We start from the raw sequence: 19,612 nt of genomic DNA on the forward strand, positions 1-19,612 counted from the left end.
TTATTTCATCACCTTTAATCAGTAAGAACCAAAATTTAGGAATATCTTTGCATCATCCACTCTGGTCCTTAATGTCACCTCAACATGGAAGCTGTGATCCTTTGGAGGATGCCCTTTAGAAAGAAACAGGACTCTTTATATGATGATATAAGATGTCTCTTGAAGATACATACCTACAACCAATTATTTAACATATAATTTTCAGATATTTCTATGAAGTGCTTGGGGTATTATCCCATTTTGTCTCCATAAGCACTTCCATTCGCAAGGGATTTTTCCCCATCAGAATCATTATTCAACAAATATTGATTGCATGTTGCAGGCAAGCCTGATACCGTATAAGGTAATGTGGAGGATGCCAAGGTAATCCATACCTGGGCCTGATTCCACTGGGAAAAGGAAACAAGCACTTAAAATCTTATCTAATTTGTGCTACAGGGTGTGAAATGTCCTAAGAGTCAAAAGTAAACTTTGAGAGAGAGAAATTCTCTAGATAGATAGGCTGTAATGAAAGGAGGAAAAATTTTCATCTGAGTGAAGTTAGGATATCCTAAAAAAAAAATAGAAAAAAAAGAGAAACATTCAGGATATACAGAAGGAATTTATCTAATATAGTAAAGTGTAGGCCAGGTGAAGAGAAGTAGTGGATGATAAGAGTGGAAAACCATATAGAACACAAATACCAAAACATTGGAGTATCAATGTTTCAATATTCAAATTTGAATAAAGTTTGAACTTTATTTTATAGGTAATGAAGAATCACATTTTGAATTCTCTCTAAAACCAATTTTACGTTTCCAGAATTTAGTCAAAAACATATACATACTCATTAAAATAGAGCCTTTACTCCAAACTATAACTCTTCTTTTTGTTTCAGATTTTTCATTATTCGTATACTGCTTCGTATGTGATCTACAATATACACACTAGGTAAGTTCTTTCATCATCTGGTTTCCATGAGCAACTGTCCAACTGAACTGTAGGTGTAGGTGTCAATTTGTTCATATAAAAATATTTACCTTTTTTCAAGGGAAGTTTGGGAGTTAAATCCTCCAGAAGTAGAGGACTCTGTCCTGCAGTACGCGGCCTGGGGCGTCCAGGGGCAGCAGCTGGTGAGTACAGGCATTGACATGCCCCAAATACTGTCAGCCAGGGCCCTATGGAAAATGTTACAGAAGCCACTGTCTCGTAAAAGTTGTCCTATTATATGGATGTTTTCCATTTACTTTAATATATTTTATCTAATACTCCAATTTAAGAATATATCAAACAGTACCAATATTATGTTGTCAATTAATTAAAAAGTAAACATTTATAGAGTAATGTATGATTAAACGGCTAGTTGATAATGAAACCCAGAAGAGATCCAAGAATATGGAGGCCAGTTCTGCAAAATTCCAGTTGCATAATGCTTTATTTATTCTTTAAAGCATTGTTCAGCGCAAAAATTTAAGATAGAAGTCGACAGTTGACAATGTTCTCTTAAGAGAAGGTTTTTTAATCATCATAATTTGAAATAATTTTGAAATTATCACAAGCTCAAAAAGAGAATGATTGATGTAAAAGCAGTTTGAGCTTCACGATATTCTTCTGTGTGTCTCATGCAGGCCTGGATATAGACTTTAAGGGCAGACCACTCAGGAAGTGGTATTGCTTCTTTGCATGGCTTGAGCATGTTCAAAAGTACTACATATAGCCAAACTGATTTCTAAAATTTTGTGTGTGTTTATATGCCTACTAGCCACAGTGTGAGAAATCCCTTTGTTTCATATCCTCACCAATACCTAGTTTTTTCAGGCTGTCATATTTTTTGTTAATAGTGACATTATTGCTTCTTCATTCCAATTTCTATACTTTTTATTTTATTAAAATCTTTTTGCACTAGCTAACCTACAGATGTGTCTAGTTATGGTGTGATAGTTTCTTTTTCTGTGGAAAGATTTTTAAACAATTATTCTATTATGACTATAAGACTAAGGTTTTGGTAATCTATGCATTTATAAAATTCCGTTTCAGCTAAATTTTCAAATTTTTATCATAATACATTTAACTTCTCTGTTTTTTTAATCTTTACATTTGTTTCTGTATTTATTTTTTCATGTTTTCTAATATTATTTGTAGGTTCTGTCCTCTCTTTTTTCATGGTCAGCTTTGGTTATTTATAAATTTCACATTTGTCTTGTCAAAAAGCCAAATATTGAATTGATTTTATCCTTCTTAGTATAATGTTAGTGTTTCCTTTTTCTTTTGTAATAAATAACTGAAGACTAGAATTTTCTCTAAATTTGGCTTAATATTTATTCAAGTTTGATAGTGATATTTTTATACTAATTTGGTTTGAGTATGTAGAAAATGGATCATATGTTCTTACTTCTGATGGGTTATTTTGATGTTTGTTTTTGAATTTACAAAACTATGAACTTGGATTTGAAATTGATTTCTAAAGTTCAAAAGCAGATCTCTGTAATACTGACTGAAAATAATGAGTTGATTAATGGCTTAACATAAACTTTTACAGCTGTTTTCCATGTGGGAAGTATAATGCTTTATGTGTGCCTATTAGGTCTATCTTAATACATGATTAAGTTTTAAGACTTTTTAAAACAAAAGTTTGTCAATAACAATGAGAGAAATATGTGCAAAGTTGCCGGACGTTAGACTTGAAGCTGCTTAAGCATCTTTATGGTTGTATTTTATAAAGAAATCCTATGTAACAGTGTATTCACTGTCATATCCACTCTAAATGGTTGATTAAATTATTTTAAAGACAACAAATAGTAATTTAAAAATGAAAAAAAAAATACTGCTGTGATTCTGTCAAGTAATCCCATTGACATGGGGACCTCCTCAACAGAAGGCAGAGGCTACACCAAAACAGGCCTTAATCCAGGACCTGCTTTGAGGTTGCCAAACCTAGAGAAAGCATTCCATCTATATGTCCACAAGAAGGAAGGCATAGACTTGGGAATGTTAACTTAAAGGCTGGGACTTGAACCACAGTCAGTGATATACTTGTCTAAGAGGCTCCACCCAACCACCTGAGGCTGGCCTCACTGCCTTCAAAACCTTGCAGTCATTGCAAACCTGAAAAAAGATGCCTTAAAACTTGGGGGCAAACTATTTTTATTAGACACCAAGTGAAACAACTCCTGAATGGGAGAGGTCATTTATGGATGTCTGATCAAAGGATCCTCAGATACCAAGTAATGTTTAATAAAATCCTGCCTGTTTGAGCTAGAAGTGGTCTGTCATTCCAAATCTTTTTAACAATGAAACAGAAGGCAGAAGACCATATTCATAGCAACAAACTAGTTATAGTTACAGCTCGGTTACAGCTCACCTGGGAAGCAGGCAGGGGCAAAGGGCAGTGGCTTCCAAGACGCAGGTGGAGGTCAACCCCTGAAGCAATCCTGATTCCTCTTGGCTTCCCTTTTTATCGTTTCTGTCTCCTCCCTGTGGAGCCTGGTGGGTTACATCCTATGAAAAAATAGGCGGTGGTTCAAGTATTCCCCTGATTGTTTATGCCCAGGACCAGAGGTTCTCACTCAGGTCCTCAACTTCCTCTTTTGTGGGCACCCCCAACCTGCGTTGTTCTGCCATCTTGGACTCTTTATTTGTTTCTACTCTAACTACCTGACAATTCTAATACCATAGATTATAAGCAGTATGTTAGCCTTTATCGTGTGTCTATTTTAGAGACATTTAAAACAGTGTATTTATATTCCTATGTAGGACTGTCTCTAGATCCATTCCATTATGATATTCCTGAAAGCTGGCAGCAGAAGGTACACAGAATATGCTAGATATAAAGATGCAAGTCTGATTCAGAGAAGGCAAGAATCAATGTGTTCATGGGCAGTGGTGAAGTGGGCAGTCACTGTAGTCCTCCTCACTTTCCTCTGCTGCTGACAACTAGAGAGCTAGTTCGCAGGGCAGAGGCAGATTCTAAACACACAAAATGTCAGAACACAGAAACCCAAGAGAACCTCATGTTTGTGGCACTAGAGAGGCCTTAGGAAACATCTATAAATGACTCTTGTTCTCCAAGTCTGAGACTAGAAAAATTCGGTGCCAAAGTTTATGACAAAATAACAGTTTCATACTCTCAATGAAGTAGTATTAGTTGCATGCATTTTCTTTAATAATTCATATTTGTTATTGATTAATTATTCTTTAGCACATTTGAAAAAAGCATAAAGTACTAAAAGTTTATAAAAATCATAGATCTTCTCAAGGGAGTCATTTTGCAAGTGATTGAATCCTTATACATTACTATCTTTGAGAATATTACTTAATCTCCATGTGCCTTAGTCTCCTTATCTGTAAAGTGCTGACAATAGCAGTGCTTTACTAATAATGCTATCATATTTAATATATTAATATGAAGGATTTTGAAAAGAAGCATATATGATTTTAGAGGTTTTAGATTTTGTTGTTTTTAAAAGATAAACAAAAAAAAACTTTGTCACTTGAATTCTAACTTCTTTAGGACTTTTGATGTCACTAAATTTGTGAAGAAATGAGGTTAAGTTCTGTGTAATGGCATTTTCCAAAGTCATTTGGGAAAGTTCGCTATAAATTCCACTCTTATTGAGGTTATGTTTTGTGCAAGTAAACATAAATTCAGCGTATTATAATTAAAGAGTTATCTCTACAAATGGCTAATGGTCCATTTCATGTGAATGACAGGCTTTGTCAATATTTGAAACCATCAGCAAACTCTTCAATATGATTTATCAGAGATGAGGCATTGCAATTAATTTAAATGAGTCTTATAGTGTTTATAAACTAAGGACAATTCATTTTTTATCTTTAATTCTCAGTTTCTAACTTTATTTGCTGTAAATTAAACCCCTGGCTATAGAGAAGAAAGGTAAGAGGTTAGGCATAATTCATAGATAAAGAAAGTCTTAATTAGAATTTAAAGGATGTAGAAGCTTTTAGTAGCACTAGATGTAGGGAAAAACAACTTGGGTGGGTCCAATTACATGGGGAAAAAGTGTGATACAACATGTATTATTTAGAAAAGGCAGTGAGTAGATTACTTTAGTTGTAGCAAATGTATTATAGAAAGAAATAATGGATCCTGAAACAAGAAAAGGTATATTAGTCATACATTTGAAAAGAATTCTGGTTTAAGAAGGTATAGCCTTTTTCTTTTCAAAATAGCTTCATCATATAAAAGTTAAAATCACTCATGGTAAAACATTTTGAAAATTCATATAGTTCCTATAATTATATGAATTCATCTAAATTCATATATTGGAGAAAGAAATGGCAACCCACTCCAGTACTCTTGGCTTGGAGAATCCCTTGGACAGAGGCGCCTGGTGGGCTACAGTCCATGGGGTCACAGAGTCGGACACAACTCAGTGACTGACTCAAACACACAAATTCATATATAAAAATTAATTATACTTACCTATAATTCTACCATAAGAATTGAAAGATTTTGAAAATCAAATGAAATTTGAGCATAAGAAGGAAAAAACGTTTCACTGACTAAAACACACTATCTAGAATTAGAAAAAAAAACAACTCAGTTCAACCTCAGATTCTATGTTTTTTATTTTGTGAATCATGGAAGGTTGAAAGCTTTAAGCTTGCTTGTTTTAAAAATGAAAGAAAATCATATCTATTCTCAGTTTAAATGAGATAGGTCATATGTACAAGTTGATTTCCAGAAAACAGTATTAATATGTATATGTGTATATATGTGTATGTATCATATATATGTGTATGTCTATTCAGAGAGAGATAGGAAAATTGACTCTTGCAATTATGGCAGCAGTCTGGTCAGCTGGAAACTCTGATAAGATTTAGTATCACAATCTTGAGCTGCAGAACTGAGACAGAAGTCCTCCTTCAGGAAGCCTGTTTTTGTTGTTAAGGTTTTCAGCTGATTAGAAAGGGCAAACCGTATTATTCCTTAGTTAAAGTGAACTGATTATAAATGCTACTCATACCTTTTAATTACATTCACAACAGGAGTAGTGTTTGACCAAAGAGACACCAACACTTAGCCACATTTACACATAAAATTAGCCATCACATCATAGTAAGCATGCAATAAATGATACCTATTCACTTGATTCTCACTTGTCCTTTCATGTATTAACATAGTACAGAATTTCATCATCCCTCCCCTAAAACATTTTTGCAGCTTATTTTCTAACATCCCTTCTTCAGTGGCTAGCCACTCTGATTCACACCTGCAGAGGTATGGTTAATAACGCAGATTCTTACCAGCTGCCACAAGCTTATGAAATGTCACTGAAGTGACCCAGATGCCTCTGATGTGACTCACAAGAGGTGACTAAGGTGTCACATCGTCTGACTCCTGACACTTCGTCACAGCACACAGCACAGAGTTTGCTCTACCCGAACTAAACTCTGTGATTTCCAGAGGGTGACGGGGCTGCTTTATGTTCTAAGACATTTCCCTTTCTAGACCCAGCCATTGTTTTCTTTTCATCAGAACTCTTAGTCAAAGACTTTCTATCCTCTTTGACAATTTTTTCCCTAATATGTTTACATCTAAGTGAATTGTTTATTCCTCAATAGTCTAACATTCTTCTTTTTTATCTCAAATTTTAAATATTTTATATTATTTATACACATTGCTATCTTCCACCACTGACCTATAGTCATTTCCAGGGAAGACAGAATAAAGAATACGCTAAATGTCTCTATCCTCTCTCTCTCTTCTGTCTTCCCCTCATCTCCCATCCCCTCTTGCTTCTTCATAAAAATTCATTTAGCACAAGGCAAGAGGTTTATTTGATAAGACACTAATGAAAGACTAACTGTTGTCACCATGGATAATGGGATGCCAAAGAAGGTTTTGAGAATGGCATAATATGAAAAGATATCATACATGAAAAGACATGTTTGGCAGGAAAGTTTATAGCAGGGTGTAGGTAACTAAAGGCAGAGAGCTAGGTTTAGAGGCCATTAGTATAATCTAGCACTGATTTGATTAAAAAATATATATATTTAAGAGATGAATAAATCAGGTTTTAAACTGAGAAAACTTGCTTGCAGTTGAACAATAAAAACTATAAAGTATTTATAAAGTACTTATTATACATAAATTATATGTGTATTTCTATAGATTTTACAAATTATCTCATTTAGACTCCTAATTTATTTAAGCCACTTTACTGAATACAAATAAAAATTTGTGCATCCTAAAGGCTGTACTTTGCATTGAATACATACAAAAGACTGTACATATTTAGTGTAGAAAACTTGATGAGATGAAAGTAAGTAAACACCATGAAAGCATAACCACTGTCAACAACATAAACATCTCTGTCAGCTCCAGAAGATTTTTACTGCTCGCTACTTTTTCATGGGATGAGAACACGACATGAGATAGACTCCGTATGGTAAAATAAAATCACCATACCTGTTCTTTCAATGGCATAAAGCTTTAAACATATCCAGTGTGTTACTTAATTTCTCACAACTTAGGTGTTTAGAGAAATCACATTTCTGCACTTTATTAGCTATATTTCTGAAAAACATAATGTTTAGGTGATTCTCCAAATACAAACTGTTGCTGTTTATTAGTCTCTGAGTGGTGTCTGATTCTTTGCAACCAACCCCATGGACTGTAGCCTGCCAGGCTCCTATGTCCGTGGGGTTTCCCAGACAAGAATCCTGGAGTGGGTTGCTATTTCCTTTTCCAGGGGATCTTTCAGACATGGGCAGGTAGATACTTTACCACTGAGCCACCAAGGAAGCCCTTCCAAATATGAGTACAAAACTATCAAATTTCCTATCACCTGCATTTTTACCTACTAGATACTTACCTTAAAATTGTATTAAAATCTTAAGCGATTAGCAAGGGTTCTTTGCCTCTAGAACAGTTTCAATATCTTTGGCGTAACTTGCTTGCATTTTAATTAATAAACATTTTGAACTATTTTATTGACTTTCCAGGATGATCTTAATCCTCCTTGGTTTAAAAGCAGATGTGTAAGGTAGCATTTTTCAAACATGTCGTTGAGATCTCATGTCCCCCACTATAAATCAACAGGATTTTGCTTCATATGCTAGTATCTGTTTTTTTTCCAGTACAAAAGTGATCATTTTAAATATCATTAAGATATATTCAAGAGATATATGATGAGCATTTGCAAATGTAAGATATACATGTGCATAGTCATGTGTACATTCACTCCCTGCTGCTGGCGTCATTTACACTTGGAAAAAATGTGGTTTAGAATCCCAGCGTACCAGCATACCAGAGGGGACATAGAAATAAATAAAGAAAAGCAGCCACTGAGAGGCAAGGTCTGTGTGTGCATGCGTTCAGTCACTTCGGTGGTGTTGCTTCAGTGGTGTCTAAAGCTTTGCGACCCCAGGGACTATAGTCTGCCAGGCTTCTCTGTCCATGGGATTCTCCAGGCAAGAATACTGGAGTGGATTGTGATGTCCTTCTTCAGGGCAAGTTTGGGATAAGGAAAATCAGTATCAAGAAGCTACAATTTTTCTATAATCAATATTTTGACTAGTGGTAACTGATGAACCAAATTAGGATAATTGGGTTTAAAAAAATCACAAAAATGCCCCTAAAATATCTCAAGCATTTTGATTGATACTTTTTCATTGTAATCAAGGACGTGTTTACATTAGTGTATCATGTTGGCAGGCGTTCCCTGATGGCTCAGGAGGTAAAGACTCTGCCTGCAATCCAGGAGACACAGGAGATGTAGGTTCGATCCCAGGGTCAGGAAGACACCCTGGAGGAGGAAATGGCAACCCACTCCAGTATTCTTTCCTGGAAAATCCCATGGACAGAAGAAACTTGCTGGCTACAGTCCATGGGGCCATAAAGAGTTGGACAGGACGGAGTGACTGAATGCGTGCTCCCACATACCCACACACATCATGTAGGCAAGTGTGACAGGAAGTACATGCTCACATAAGAAAAATAAGATAACAGTGTAAGTGTATATGTGGAAAACTATGTAATTACAATATATAATTTAAAGGAAAAGTAATTTCCACTACTATCCAATATAAATCTCTTCAGTTCAGTTCAGTTCAGTTCAGTCGCTCAGTCATGTCCAACTCTTTGCGACCCCGTGAGTCACAGCACACCAGGCCTCCCTGTCCATCACCAACTGCCGGAGTTTACTCAAACTCATGGCCATCGAGTTGGTGATGCCATCCAGCCATCTCATCCTCTGTTGTCCCCTTCTCCTCCTGCCCCCAATCCCTCCCAGCGTCAGGGTCTTTTCCAATGAGTCAACTCTTCACATGAGGTGGCCAAAGTATTGGAGTTTCAGCTTCAGCATCAGTCCTTCCAATGAACACCCAGGACTGATCTCCTTTAGGATGGACGGGTTGGATCGCCTTGCAGTCCAAGGGACTCTCAAGAGTCTTCTCCAACACCACAGTTCAAAAGTATCAATTTTTCGGTGCTCAGCTTTCTTCACAGTCCAACTCTCTCTTGGTGTCTTATTATTTAAGCAGCATATTTATGACTTTTCTACCAAATTCACAGATTTCCGAAAGGAATGGAAAATGAAATTCCTATCCTTTATGAGTACATATTTCAGATTATTTTCTTCCAGTTAAGTGTTGCTTATTTCAATGTAAGGAGAAAACTTAGCAACTCACATACTGGTAGCGATACTTGCATTGCTTTTAAAGGGTTTGCACTGGCAGTATTAGAAGTCACTTGGTAAGAAAGAGGTGACTTGACTTTGAAGACTGCCTTGGTCTGTAAACAAACTCTTTGACTGCTTTGGTCTGTAAATAAATTCTCTGAAAACAGGAGTTCAAATTCTGTAATTCTCATAGCATTTATAACTGTATATTGAGCTATGGAGTTAGCAGCATGAATTTTTCATTGAAAATAATAAAAAAGAAACTTCTTTGAGAAGATGTTGTAACCTCTGCTAGCATGTGAAAATGGAAGATTTTTAGATACTGACAGTTATAAGTGAGGCCAGCCCTGACTTAGATTTAGAGAGTGACTAGAAATACTACCAAACTTATATCTAATAATAATAATATTAATAACTAAAAACAAGAAAAGAACACTGTCAGTTCACTGTATGCCATTTGAGAATACCATTTATGTATGCTGTATTTATTCAACATTTGGAAAAATCAAATGGAATTCAATACTGTATATATAAAATGCCAATTTTAATGACAGAACATCTAAACTTTACTTATCTCTTCCGGGGGGAGGTGGTAGTCCTTATTCGTTTGGTTTAACCAATATGAATTATAAAATTTTATAGAGCTTTTCACTAGGTCTTATGAACTTGTTACTTATTAGGTGTATAAATGGCATACTATCTATTCTAGGAACTCAAAGGAAATAGACTTAGAGATGAGAATACTCACCTTTGGAAACACCTACAACAGTAAGATTCTAACACGATCCCACTTTGCAGGGGGAGTCCTCTCTGAGGTGATGGAGCAATTTCTTGGAAGCAGTAACCAACCAGCTGAGTTTTAGAGTTATATACCAAGATTTAGACCATTACTTAAAGGCATTTTCTGGACTATGAGGAAGTTCTCAATTTGAAAGGAAATAGAGTAGACTTGTATGGAATCACATGCTTGAATTATTTTGTTTATACTTTTAATAACAGAAACATAATTTATACATTATTTCCCAATATCTCATCTTTTGAAAAAATAAACTATAAAATATGTCAGCAGACTTGAACTAGAATGAATAACCATAAAAATTCACTGTAATAAAAACTCACTGTGTTTCCCTTAACTTACATTTAAACAATTTTGAGTTATTTAGTAATAATAAGATAAATGCAACAGCCATATCATTTTTCCCTATTTGTTTGTTCCCCAGCATAAAGAACAATTTCTGTGGTACTTCTTGTCTCATGCTGCTCCTAATGTTGGATTAAATAATATATTATGGTGTTAGAGCTAGAGACATTTAGGATTGCAGATTTTTAAACTAAAAATCTAGACCATACATAATCCAATGTACTGACTACTTTGAACAGATCCTGCTAGGCAGACCATCTGAATGGAATAGCAACATAGATGATGATCAGTGAAGGTTTCTAAATATTAGACTCCTTCTGTTTCACTGCAGCTAAGCTCTTGTATATCTATTATTCTAACTTTTAACCAAACAGGGTTATTCTACAGTGCTGTCAAGTCATACCCCCTTAACGGTCTAAATAAAAATTTTAAGAATAAGATTATAATAGTGTTTATCATAAGATATGAAGCCATCCTATACAAACCCTGAGGTATGAAGATTCCAATTAGGAAAAGTTCAGTATTCTAGTGATTTGCTGGTTTTTCATAAAACGGCATGAAGAGAACTCTCTGAGCAAACTGGTCTACATTGATGTCAAGATTCCTCATGTCAGAAATAATTCCAGCTATCCTTCTGTGATGTGGCAGAGGAACTCTCCCCTTGCTCTCCTTCTTAAGAACAACAAAGATACTGAATCTGTGAAAAGAAACTCTATATTTTATAATACTATGAATCGACCACAACCTAAACTATTGTCTTTAAGGAACATGAAGTAATTCTCCAGAGCCAGGAAAAAATTGAAAGCAAATATACTCTTTAGCAGATTTCAGAAACTCAGAGAAAGACACAAATTGACAATTTTGGCTGGTAATTTCAACACTTGTCTTATAAAAGATATAGTCTTATGGAAAATCCATATAGTTATATGGAAAATCAGTAAGGTTATAAAAGATTTGATCAACACAATCAATCATGACACAGTACCCAAAAATGACAGAATACTGGGCATTTTTAAGTGCACTTAAGCAATACGTGAACCGTGCACTTCCAGATGTTCAAGTTGGCTTTAGAAAAGGCACAGGAACCATGGAACAATTTGTCAACATCTGCTGGATCATCGAAAAAGCAAGAGAGTTCCAGAAAAACATCTATTTCTGCTTTATTGACTATGCCAAAGCTTTTGACTGTGTGGATCACAATAAACTGTGGAAAATTCTGAAAGAGATGGGAATATCAGACCCCCTGACCTGCCTCTTGAGAAACCTGTATGCACGTCAGGAAGCAACAGTTAGAACTAGACATGGAACCACACACTCGTTCCAAATAGGAAAAGGAGTACGTCAAGGCTGTATATTGTCACCCTGCTTATTTAACTTATATGCAGAGTACATCATGAGAAACACTAGGCTGGAAGAAGCACAAGCTGGAATCAAGATTGCTGGGAGAAATATCAATAACCTCAGATATGCAGATGACACCACCCTTATGGCCGAAAGTGAAGAGGAACTAAAAAGCCTCTTGATGAAAGTGAAAGATGAGAGTGAAAAATTTGGCTTAAAGCTCAACATTCAGAAACTAAGATCATGGCATCTGGTCCCATCACTTCATGGGAAATAGATGGGGAAACAGTGGAAACAGTGGCTGACTTTATTTTCTGGAGCTCCAGAATCACTGCAGGTGGTGATTGCAGCCATGAAATTATAAGACACTCCTTGGAAGGAAAGTTATGACCAACCTAGATAGCATATTAAAAAGCAGAGACATTACTTTGCCAACAAAGGTCCATCTAGTCAAGGCTATGGTTTTTACAGTGGTCATGTATGGATGTGAGAGTTGGACTGTGAAGAAAGCTGAGTGCTGAAGAACTGATGCTTTTGATCTGTGGTGTTGGAGAAGACTCTTGAGAGTCCCTTGGACTGCAAGGAGATCCAACCAGTCCATCCTAAAGATCAGTCCTGGGTGTTCATTGGAAGGACTGATGCTGAAGCTGAAACTCCAATACTTTGGCCACCTCACGCAAAGAGTTGACTCATTGGAAAAGACCCTGATCCTGGGAGAGATTGAGGGCAGGAGGAGAAGGGGACAACGGAGGATGAGATGGCTGGATGGCACCACCGACTTGATGGACATGAGTTTGATTAAACTCCGGGAGTTGGTGATGGACAGGGAGGCCTGGTGTGCTGCAATTCATGGGGTCACAAAGAGTCGGACATGACTGAGCGACTGAACTAACTGACTGACTGAAAGTGGTCATAGAACAAGTCTCAATAAGTATAGGATAAGGGAATTCAAGCAAAGTATGTTCTTGGGCCATAAAGGAATTAAATTAGAAATCAAAAATAAACATAAACCACACACACACATACACAAACACACATTTTTAATGGGCCATGAGTATATCCAATAAGAAATATAGTATCTATCCATTCTAAATATAGAATTTATCTTGTGGATATATCGTACCTATGTCTAAAGACATCAGAAAATTTACTGTAGTATTATTTATAATTAAAAAAACAGAATAAAAGAATAGAAAAAACTTAAATAAGTCATCATTATGAGACTAGTAAAATAAATTAGGGTGCATGAAATATAAAATATTAAGAAGCCATTAAAATTAGTATGATCCTTCCACATGTGCAGATATTCAGTGCCATCCACTAATGAAAGTTAATTAAATTAATAAATATGCTCATTATTGTAGTAAGTAAAACAACACTAACTATATATATATATAAATTACATATATACAATTTAAATATATATATATAGTTTAAATATTTCTAGAATTCATAAGACATTCTTAAGAGTAGTTGTGCCGTGAGAGCGAACTGGGGTTTGAGAGAGACTTTTAATATTATTTAATTTATTGTATTTTCTTGAATTTGTTTTATTTTTAAATAAAATACATTTTTATTGATAGCATAATAAAATTACATGTATATATGTACTGTATGTTAGGAATGGTTATATAAGATTATATGAGGTTATATGAGATTTCATCTGTGCTACAGTATGAAATCTAATCAGGGACAAATGTATCAAGGAGATATATGTTAGTAGAAAAAATAACTCCTGGTTTAGAGTAGCAGTATAATAGGTAATTTAGTCTTTAAAAATATTTGATGTTATTATATTGTTTTAATGGTTAGAAGAGAAATTAAAGTTTGAGAAAGAATGAAGGACATAAAAGAATTAAATATATAAAGCCAAATGAAAAGCAACCATGACAGGCATCTTCAATTCTGCTTGTTAGGAAAAAGTTGCTGATACTGAAGATGAATATTAAATGATGTTGATCCCTCACCGGCTAACGTACTATGGGAAAGTAGAGTGTTCCTGTGAAACCCCTATTTAGGAGATGAACTGGCATAAATGAAGAAGCAATTACCAGAGGGCGCATCTTGCTGATGGATTCACAAACTTAATCAGGATAAAGCAGGGTTGCTCATAGACTGTTGAGAGCTCTGATGGCCTGTCTCACGTGGGTGCAGTTCCTGAGGGAGCGGCTAGGTGGCGCCACTCTCGCTGAGAGCGGTCTGCAGTGCCTCTGTGATGCCCTCCCTGCAAAACAAAGGCAGAACGCTATTTGAGTTTTTCTCCGTGTTTTGTTAAAACAGAAGTCCTCTGGGTTTCTTTCCATTAGTGAAAGCAGGAACTAATGTAATAGGTCTTTCTAAAAGCGAAGTGGTATAACTTTTTCAGAATGTGGATATTTCTAATTTCTAAAGTACGCAATTATGAAAAGTAGAATAGGTGAAAGTGAAAATGCAAGTCGCTCAGTGGTGTCCGACTCTTTGCGACCCCATGGACTATACTAGTCCATGGAATTTTCCAGGCCAGAATATTGGAGTGGGTAGCCTTTCCGTTTTCCAGAGGATCTTCCAAACCCAGGAATCAAACCCAGGTCTCCCGCTTTGCCGGTGGTCTCTTTACCAGCTGAGCCACAAGGGAAAGAATAGGAGGTAATTATATTAAAAATTGGTCCTCAAATCTCCATCCATTCAAAAGTATTCTAATAATCACACTTTATGTACCCAGAACTAAACAAGAGCATGGGGTGAACATAGCCAAGTTTGGCTTTTAAGAGTAAATAAACTTGTTCACGAATAGTAAATAGTAAATAGTAATAGTAAATAAACTAGTTCACTTTTTACTTCTTTTTATGTTATCCAAATTGAATATTTTCCAAAGTAACTTTCCTTTAGAAAATTTACACTATATTCTAACTAGTTTTAAATCTGGTTTAAAAAAAAAAAAAAAAAAAGTCCTATCTCGTCCCTGGAAGCATAATGTTTTGTATCTATTAGTATATCAGATCTTTTATTCTTAGAGCCAGAATTTTCCTCAAATTTAAACCACTATAACTTTAAAAATTATGTTACTTACCCAATACCAATGAATTCAATCTGAAAAAGAAACTGTATATATTACACCAGGAATATGATAAATTTTATACTGGAAAATTTCTTTCAACCTCCATGTCCAGTGCATTCTCCATTTAAGTTGAATAAGTGGTTTCTCAAACCTGATATGGAAGATTGAACTTTTATAGTCTTCATGCAAATTCAACTATAAACTCTGGACAAAACATTAAAAACAAAAAAGAAAACTATGCTGGAGCCTGAACAAAAGTGAGCAGGTTTTGGAAGGGAGCTAAAAATAATAGTAAAGTGACACGCAAGGGGCAAACTCTTCATTGTGTATGTTTTCTTTAGGGTTCTATCCTAAGAGTAGCGATATCTGAGGCAGAGGTGGACATGTAGGGAGCTGAATCTTTGAAAGTAAACTTCTCTGTCTTTCAGACAGGAGCAAGAGGATGAGCCCTTTGGTGACCATGATTGTCAGAGACTAAGAAGGAACAGAATTTTCAAGCAAGGTCCTTAAAGTTGCCTTCTGTGTTCCATGAGCATCTCAAAAATAAATGAATAAAGAAATGAAAAGATAGAATATATCAGCAAAGAAATATATATATATAATATATGTAAAAGCTGTGTATCTCTATCTCTATTTATTTGTTTAGCTACCTATCATATATAAAATTATTTTATACACATATATACAAAAATCTTTAAAAAATTAAAATGGACATTTTTAGAATTGCTAAACAACACCTAAAAAAAAATTAACTGAATGAGATTTAAACCCAAATAAAATGAGAGAGCAGTGACATACAGATCAGTACAAATCATTTAATCTGAAAAAATTAGTGAGGTTTAGAAAAAAGTGAAAAATAGAGCCTCACAAACTAGCAATAAAACTGCAAAAAGTCAAATTTTATGGTAACCGTTATTTTAAAAGGAGAAGAGAATGAGGCAGGAAAAATATTTGAGGAAGTGATAACCAGAAATTCTAAAATTTAATAAAAATTATAAATTTATATATTCAAGATGTTCGGTAACACCCTTCCCACCCCTCAAGAAAAAATGTAAATTCCAGAAGAACGTGTTGTTTTTGTTTAGTCACTAAGTCATGTCCAACTCTGCAGCCGCATGGACTGTGGCTCAGCAGGCTCCTCTGTCCATGGGATTTTCCAGGCAAAATACGGGAGTGAGTTGCCACGCCCTCCTCCAGGGCATCTTCCTGACCCAAGGATCGAACCCTCATCTCCTGAACTGGCATGTGGCTTCCTTACCATTGAGCCACCTGGGGAATCCAAAGGACCGTCTTGGGAACAAATTAATCAAGCTACTGAAAACGGAAGAAAAAGAGAATAAATGTTGAAGGTGCCAAAGAAACATTGCGATATAAAACATACAAAGGACAACAATTAGAATGCCTACAGACTTTCTGCAAGAAACCATGGAAAATCAGGGTGAAAGGAAAGCAATTTCAGGTAAAAGAAAACTACAAGAATTGGACACCATGCTTAAGAAATCTCTTCAGTTTGAAGAAAAATGATACCAGAGGGAAACTTAGATCTTCAGGAATGAAAAGCAGAACATTGGAAATGTTACACATATGAGTAAATACCAAGCACTAAATTATAATTTCTGTATAAAGCATACTACTGTTCAAAGCAAAAATGATGATGTGCTTTGAGATATTATAAGTATGTACATGTGAGACTGTTTACAATGATTAACAATAGAAGTTGTTGAGGGGTTAGAAAACTAAATTTATAGCATTTCTATAGTTTACATGAGCTTATGAATTTCCTCAATGGTAACTTATGCAAAGCACTTCAAATTGTTAGTTGACTAATAAAAATCAACTTATCGGTTAAACAATTTTAAAATGTAGAGGTATGTGATAGTCTATTTACTCTTTTCAATCAGAGAATTAGTAGAATCATGCATTCATAAGAAAATGTTAATTTTATAAAACATGTTTGTTCCTATTACATTTTAAAATTTGAAACCAGTTGGGTACCTTATAAGTGATTAACAATATATAATTATTTTAATTTCTTTCTAAATCATTGTAAGTTTTTGTGATTCTAGTTCTTATGGATTTTATTTCTAAAACCAGGGTATATTCTTTTGGTGGTTGATCTAGTTTTAATTATATGGTTAATAAAATATGTATTAAGTAATTCAGCTAGCATGAATTCAGTTCTGATAGCATATATTACTCCCAAAGGTGAAGACCTTCAAGAATTAAATTAGTAATATGTAGAAAACATTTCTTGTGTAAAAAAAAAAAAGCCACTAGAATTTTTAGAGAATAAGTAGTTTCTCTTTAGAATCTTCTATGTTAGTCACTAGAGAATCTGGATAGAGTGAAATTACAGAACTGCTAAGACATTTAAAATCTAGAAGCAGAAGATGATAAATCAAGAAAATGTGGACAATATGCAATAGTTATAGCACAATAACATGCAGATAAGGCTAGTTGAATGCATGTATTTTTTAAAGAGGGAAATAGTGGGTTTGTTTCTTTGGAACCATGGTTGTTTTTCTTTTTCTTTTTTTGGAGAGGTAGGGATTTGAAAATAATGTGCATTTATTCTCAAAATAAAAAGAGACTTTACAAAAGAAGAAAGTTATTTGAAAAGACTTTGGGGGAAAATTTTATGTATTTGCTCTGGATGTTTGGATCATTGCATCAGAGAATCTAAAAGATGAAGGAAAACAAAATAAAGGATCTGCTGGGACAGAAAAGGCTTCACTTAGTTTGCCTCGAAATCTATAATGGTTAAATATTTGGTGGATTGTAAACCCTGTTTTTAAGAATAATATGAAAATATTGCTCTAAATCAGTCAATTCATTCCAATCAATTCTAGATGTTTAATTTCTCAAGATGAGTTTTGTTACTGCTACTGAATTTTGCTGACAAAAATTTGACCTGTAACTTGCATAAGTGTTACTGCAGTTTGAAAACTGAAAATAATAGGTCTTCAAGGATACAAATAATGATCACATACCAGTTAATTCTTATTTAAGATACAAGACTCACTTTAAATTGCATGTAAAAAAAGTTTTTCCTAGAATATTTTGCTGCTAAATGGTCTGATTTTTTTTTTTTTTTGAATCATGGTCAAATGTACTTAGGAAATGTTATATGGATCTCAGTGGATCTCAGTGTTTCACAATGAAGTTAGCAAAAGCTTTGAATAATCTTGAATAGAAAGGAAGAAAGACAGAAAGAAAGAGAGAGAGAAAGAGTGAAAGAAAGAAAAGAAGAAAGGATGGAGGAAGGAGGAAGAAAAAGAAGGAAAGAAGGCAGGATGGACAAAGGAAGGGAGGAAGGAAAAAACTGTTAATACAGTTCAATCAATATTTCTTAGTTGTTTACCCCAAATGAAGGGTCAGCAAACCTTTGTCTATGACAGGGCCAGATAATAAATCTTTTTGGTTTTGCAGGACAAGAGGCAAAATTAAGATAATTATGTAAGTTTTTATATAACAAGACAGAAAAGAAGTTGCCAGAAAATTCTCCTGAAGTAATTTAAAAAAGAAAAACAATTGAATACAATGTTTTATAATATTTATCTACTTTTGAGAAACCTGTATGCAGATCAGGAAGCAACAGTTAGAACTGGACATGGAACAACAGACTGGTTCGGAAAAGGAGTACGTCAAGGCTGTATATTGTGACCCTGCTTATTTAACTTATATGTAGAGTACATCATGAGAAATGCTGGGCTGGATGAAGCACAAACTGGAATCAAGATTGCTGGGGGAAATATCAGTAACCTCAGATGTGCAGGTTACACCACCCTTATGGCAGAGAGTGAAGAGGAACTAAAGAGTCTCTCAATAAAAGTGAAAGAGGAGGGTGAAAAAGTTGGCTTAAAGCTCAACATTCAGAAAACTGTTATCCTGAAAACTAAGATCATGGCATCTGGTCCCATCACTTCATGGCAAATAGATGGGGAAACAGTGGAAACAGTGTCAGACTTTATTTTTCTGGGCTCCAAAATCACTGCAGATGGTGACTGAAGCCATGAAATTAAAAGACACTTGCTCCTTGGAAGAAAAGCTATGACCAACCTAGAAAGCATATCAAAAAGCAAAGACATTACTTTGCTGACAAAGGTCCGTCTAGTCAAGGTTATGGTTTTTCCAGTGGCCATGTATGGATGTGAGAGTTGGACTATAAAGAAAGCTGAACACAGAAGAATTGATGCTGTTGAACTGTGGTGTTGGAGAAGTCTCTTGAGAGTCCCTTGGACTGCAAGGAGATCCAACCAGTCCATCCTAAAGGAGATCAGTCCTGGGTGTTCATTGGAAGGACTGATGTTGAAGCTGAAGCTCCAATACTTTAACCACCTGATGCAAAGAGTTGACTCATTTGATGTTGGGAAAGATTGAAGGCAGGAGAAGAGGACAACAGAAGGTGAGATGGCTGGATGGCATCACTGAATCAATGGACATGAGTTTGGGTGGACTCCGGGAGTTGGT

General features: G+C 35.1%; 1 protein-coding gene across 2 annotated transcripts in view; it reads left to right on the forward strand.

The window, feature by feature from the left end:
• Nucleotides 1–19,612, forward strand: part of DPP10 (dipeptidyl peptidase like 10) — a 714,846-nt gene that overhangs the window by 547,345 nt on the left and 147,889 nt on the right. For both annotated transcript variants that reach the window (XM_061135190.1, XM_061135191.1), the window contains exons 6-7: nt 878–930; nt 1,031–1,112. In XM_061135190.1, the coding sequence (XP_060991173.1) occupies nt 878–930; nt 1,031–1,112 (135 nt within the window). The remainder of the gene's footprint in view (nt 1–877; nt 931–1,030; nt 1,113–19,612) is intronic.

The sequence above is a fragment of the Dama dama genome, chromosome 33, assembly GCF_033118175.1.
Source record: "Dama dama isolate Ldn47 chromosome 33, ASM3311817v1, whole genome shotgun sequence".
Taxonomy (NCBI): Eukaryota; Metazoa; Chordata; class Mammalia; order Artiodactyla; family Cervidae; genus Dama; species Dama dama.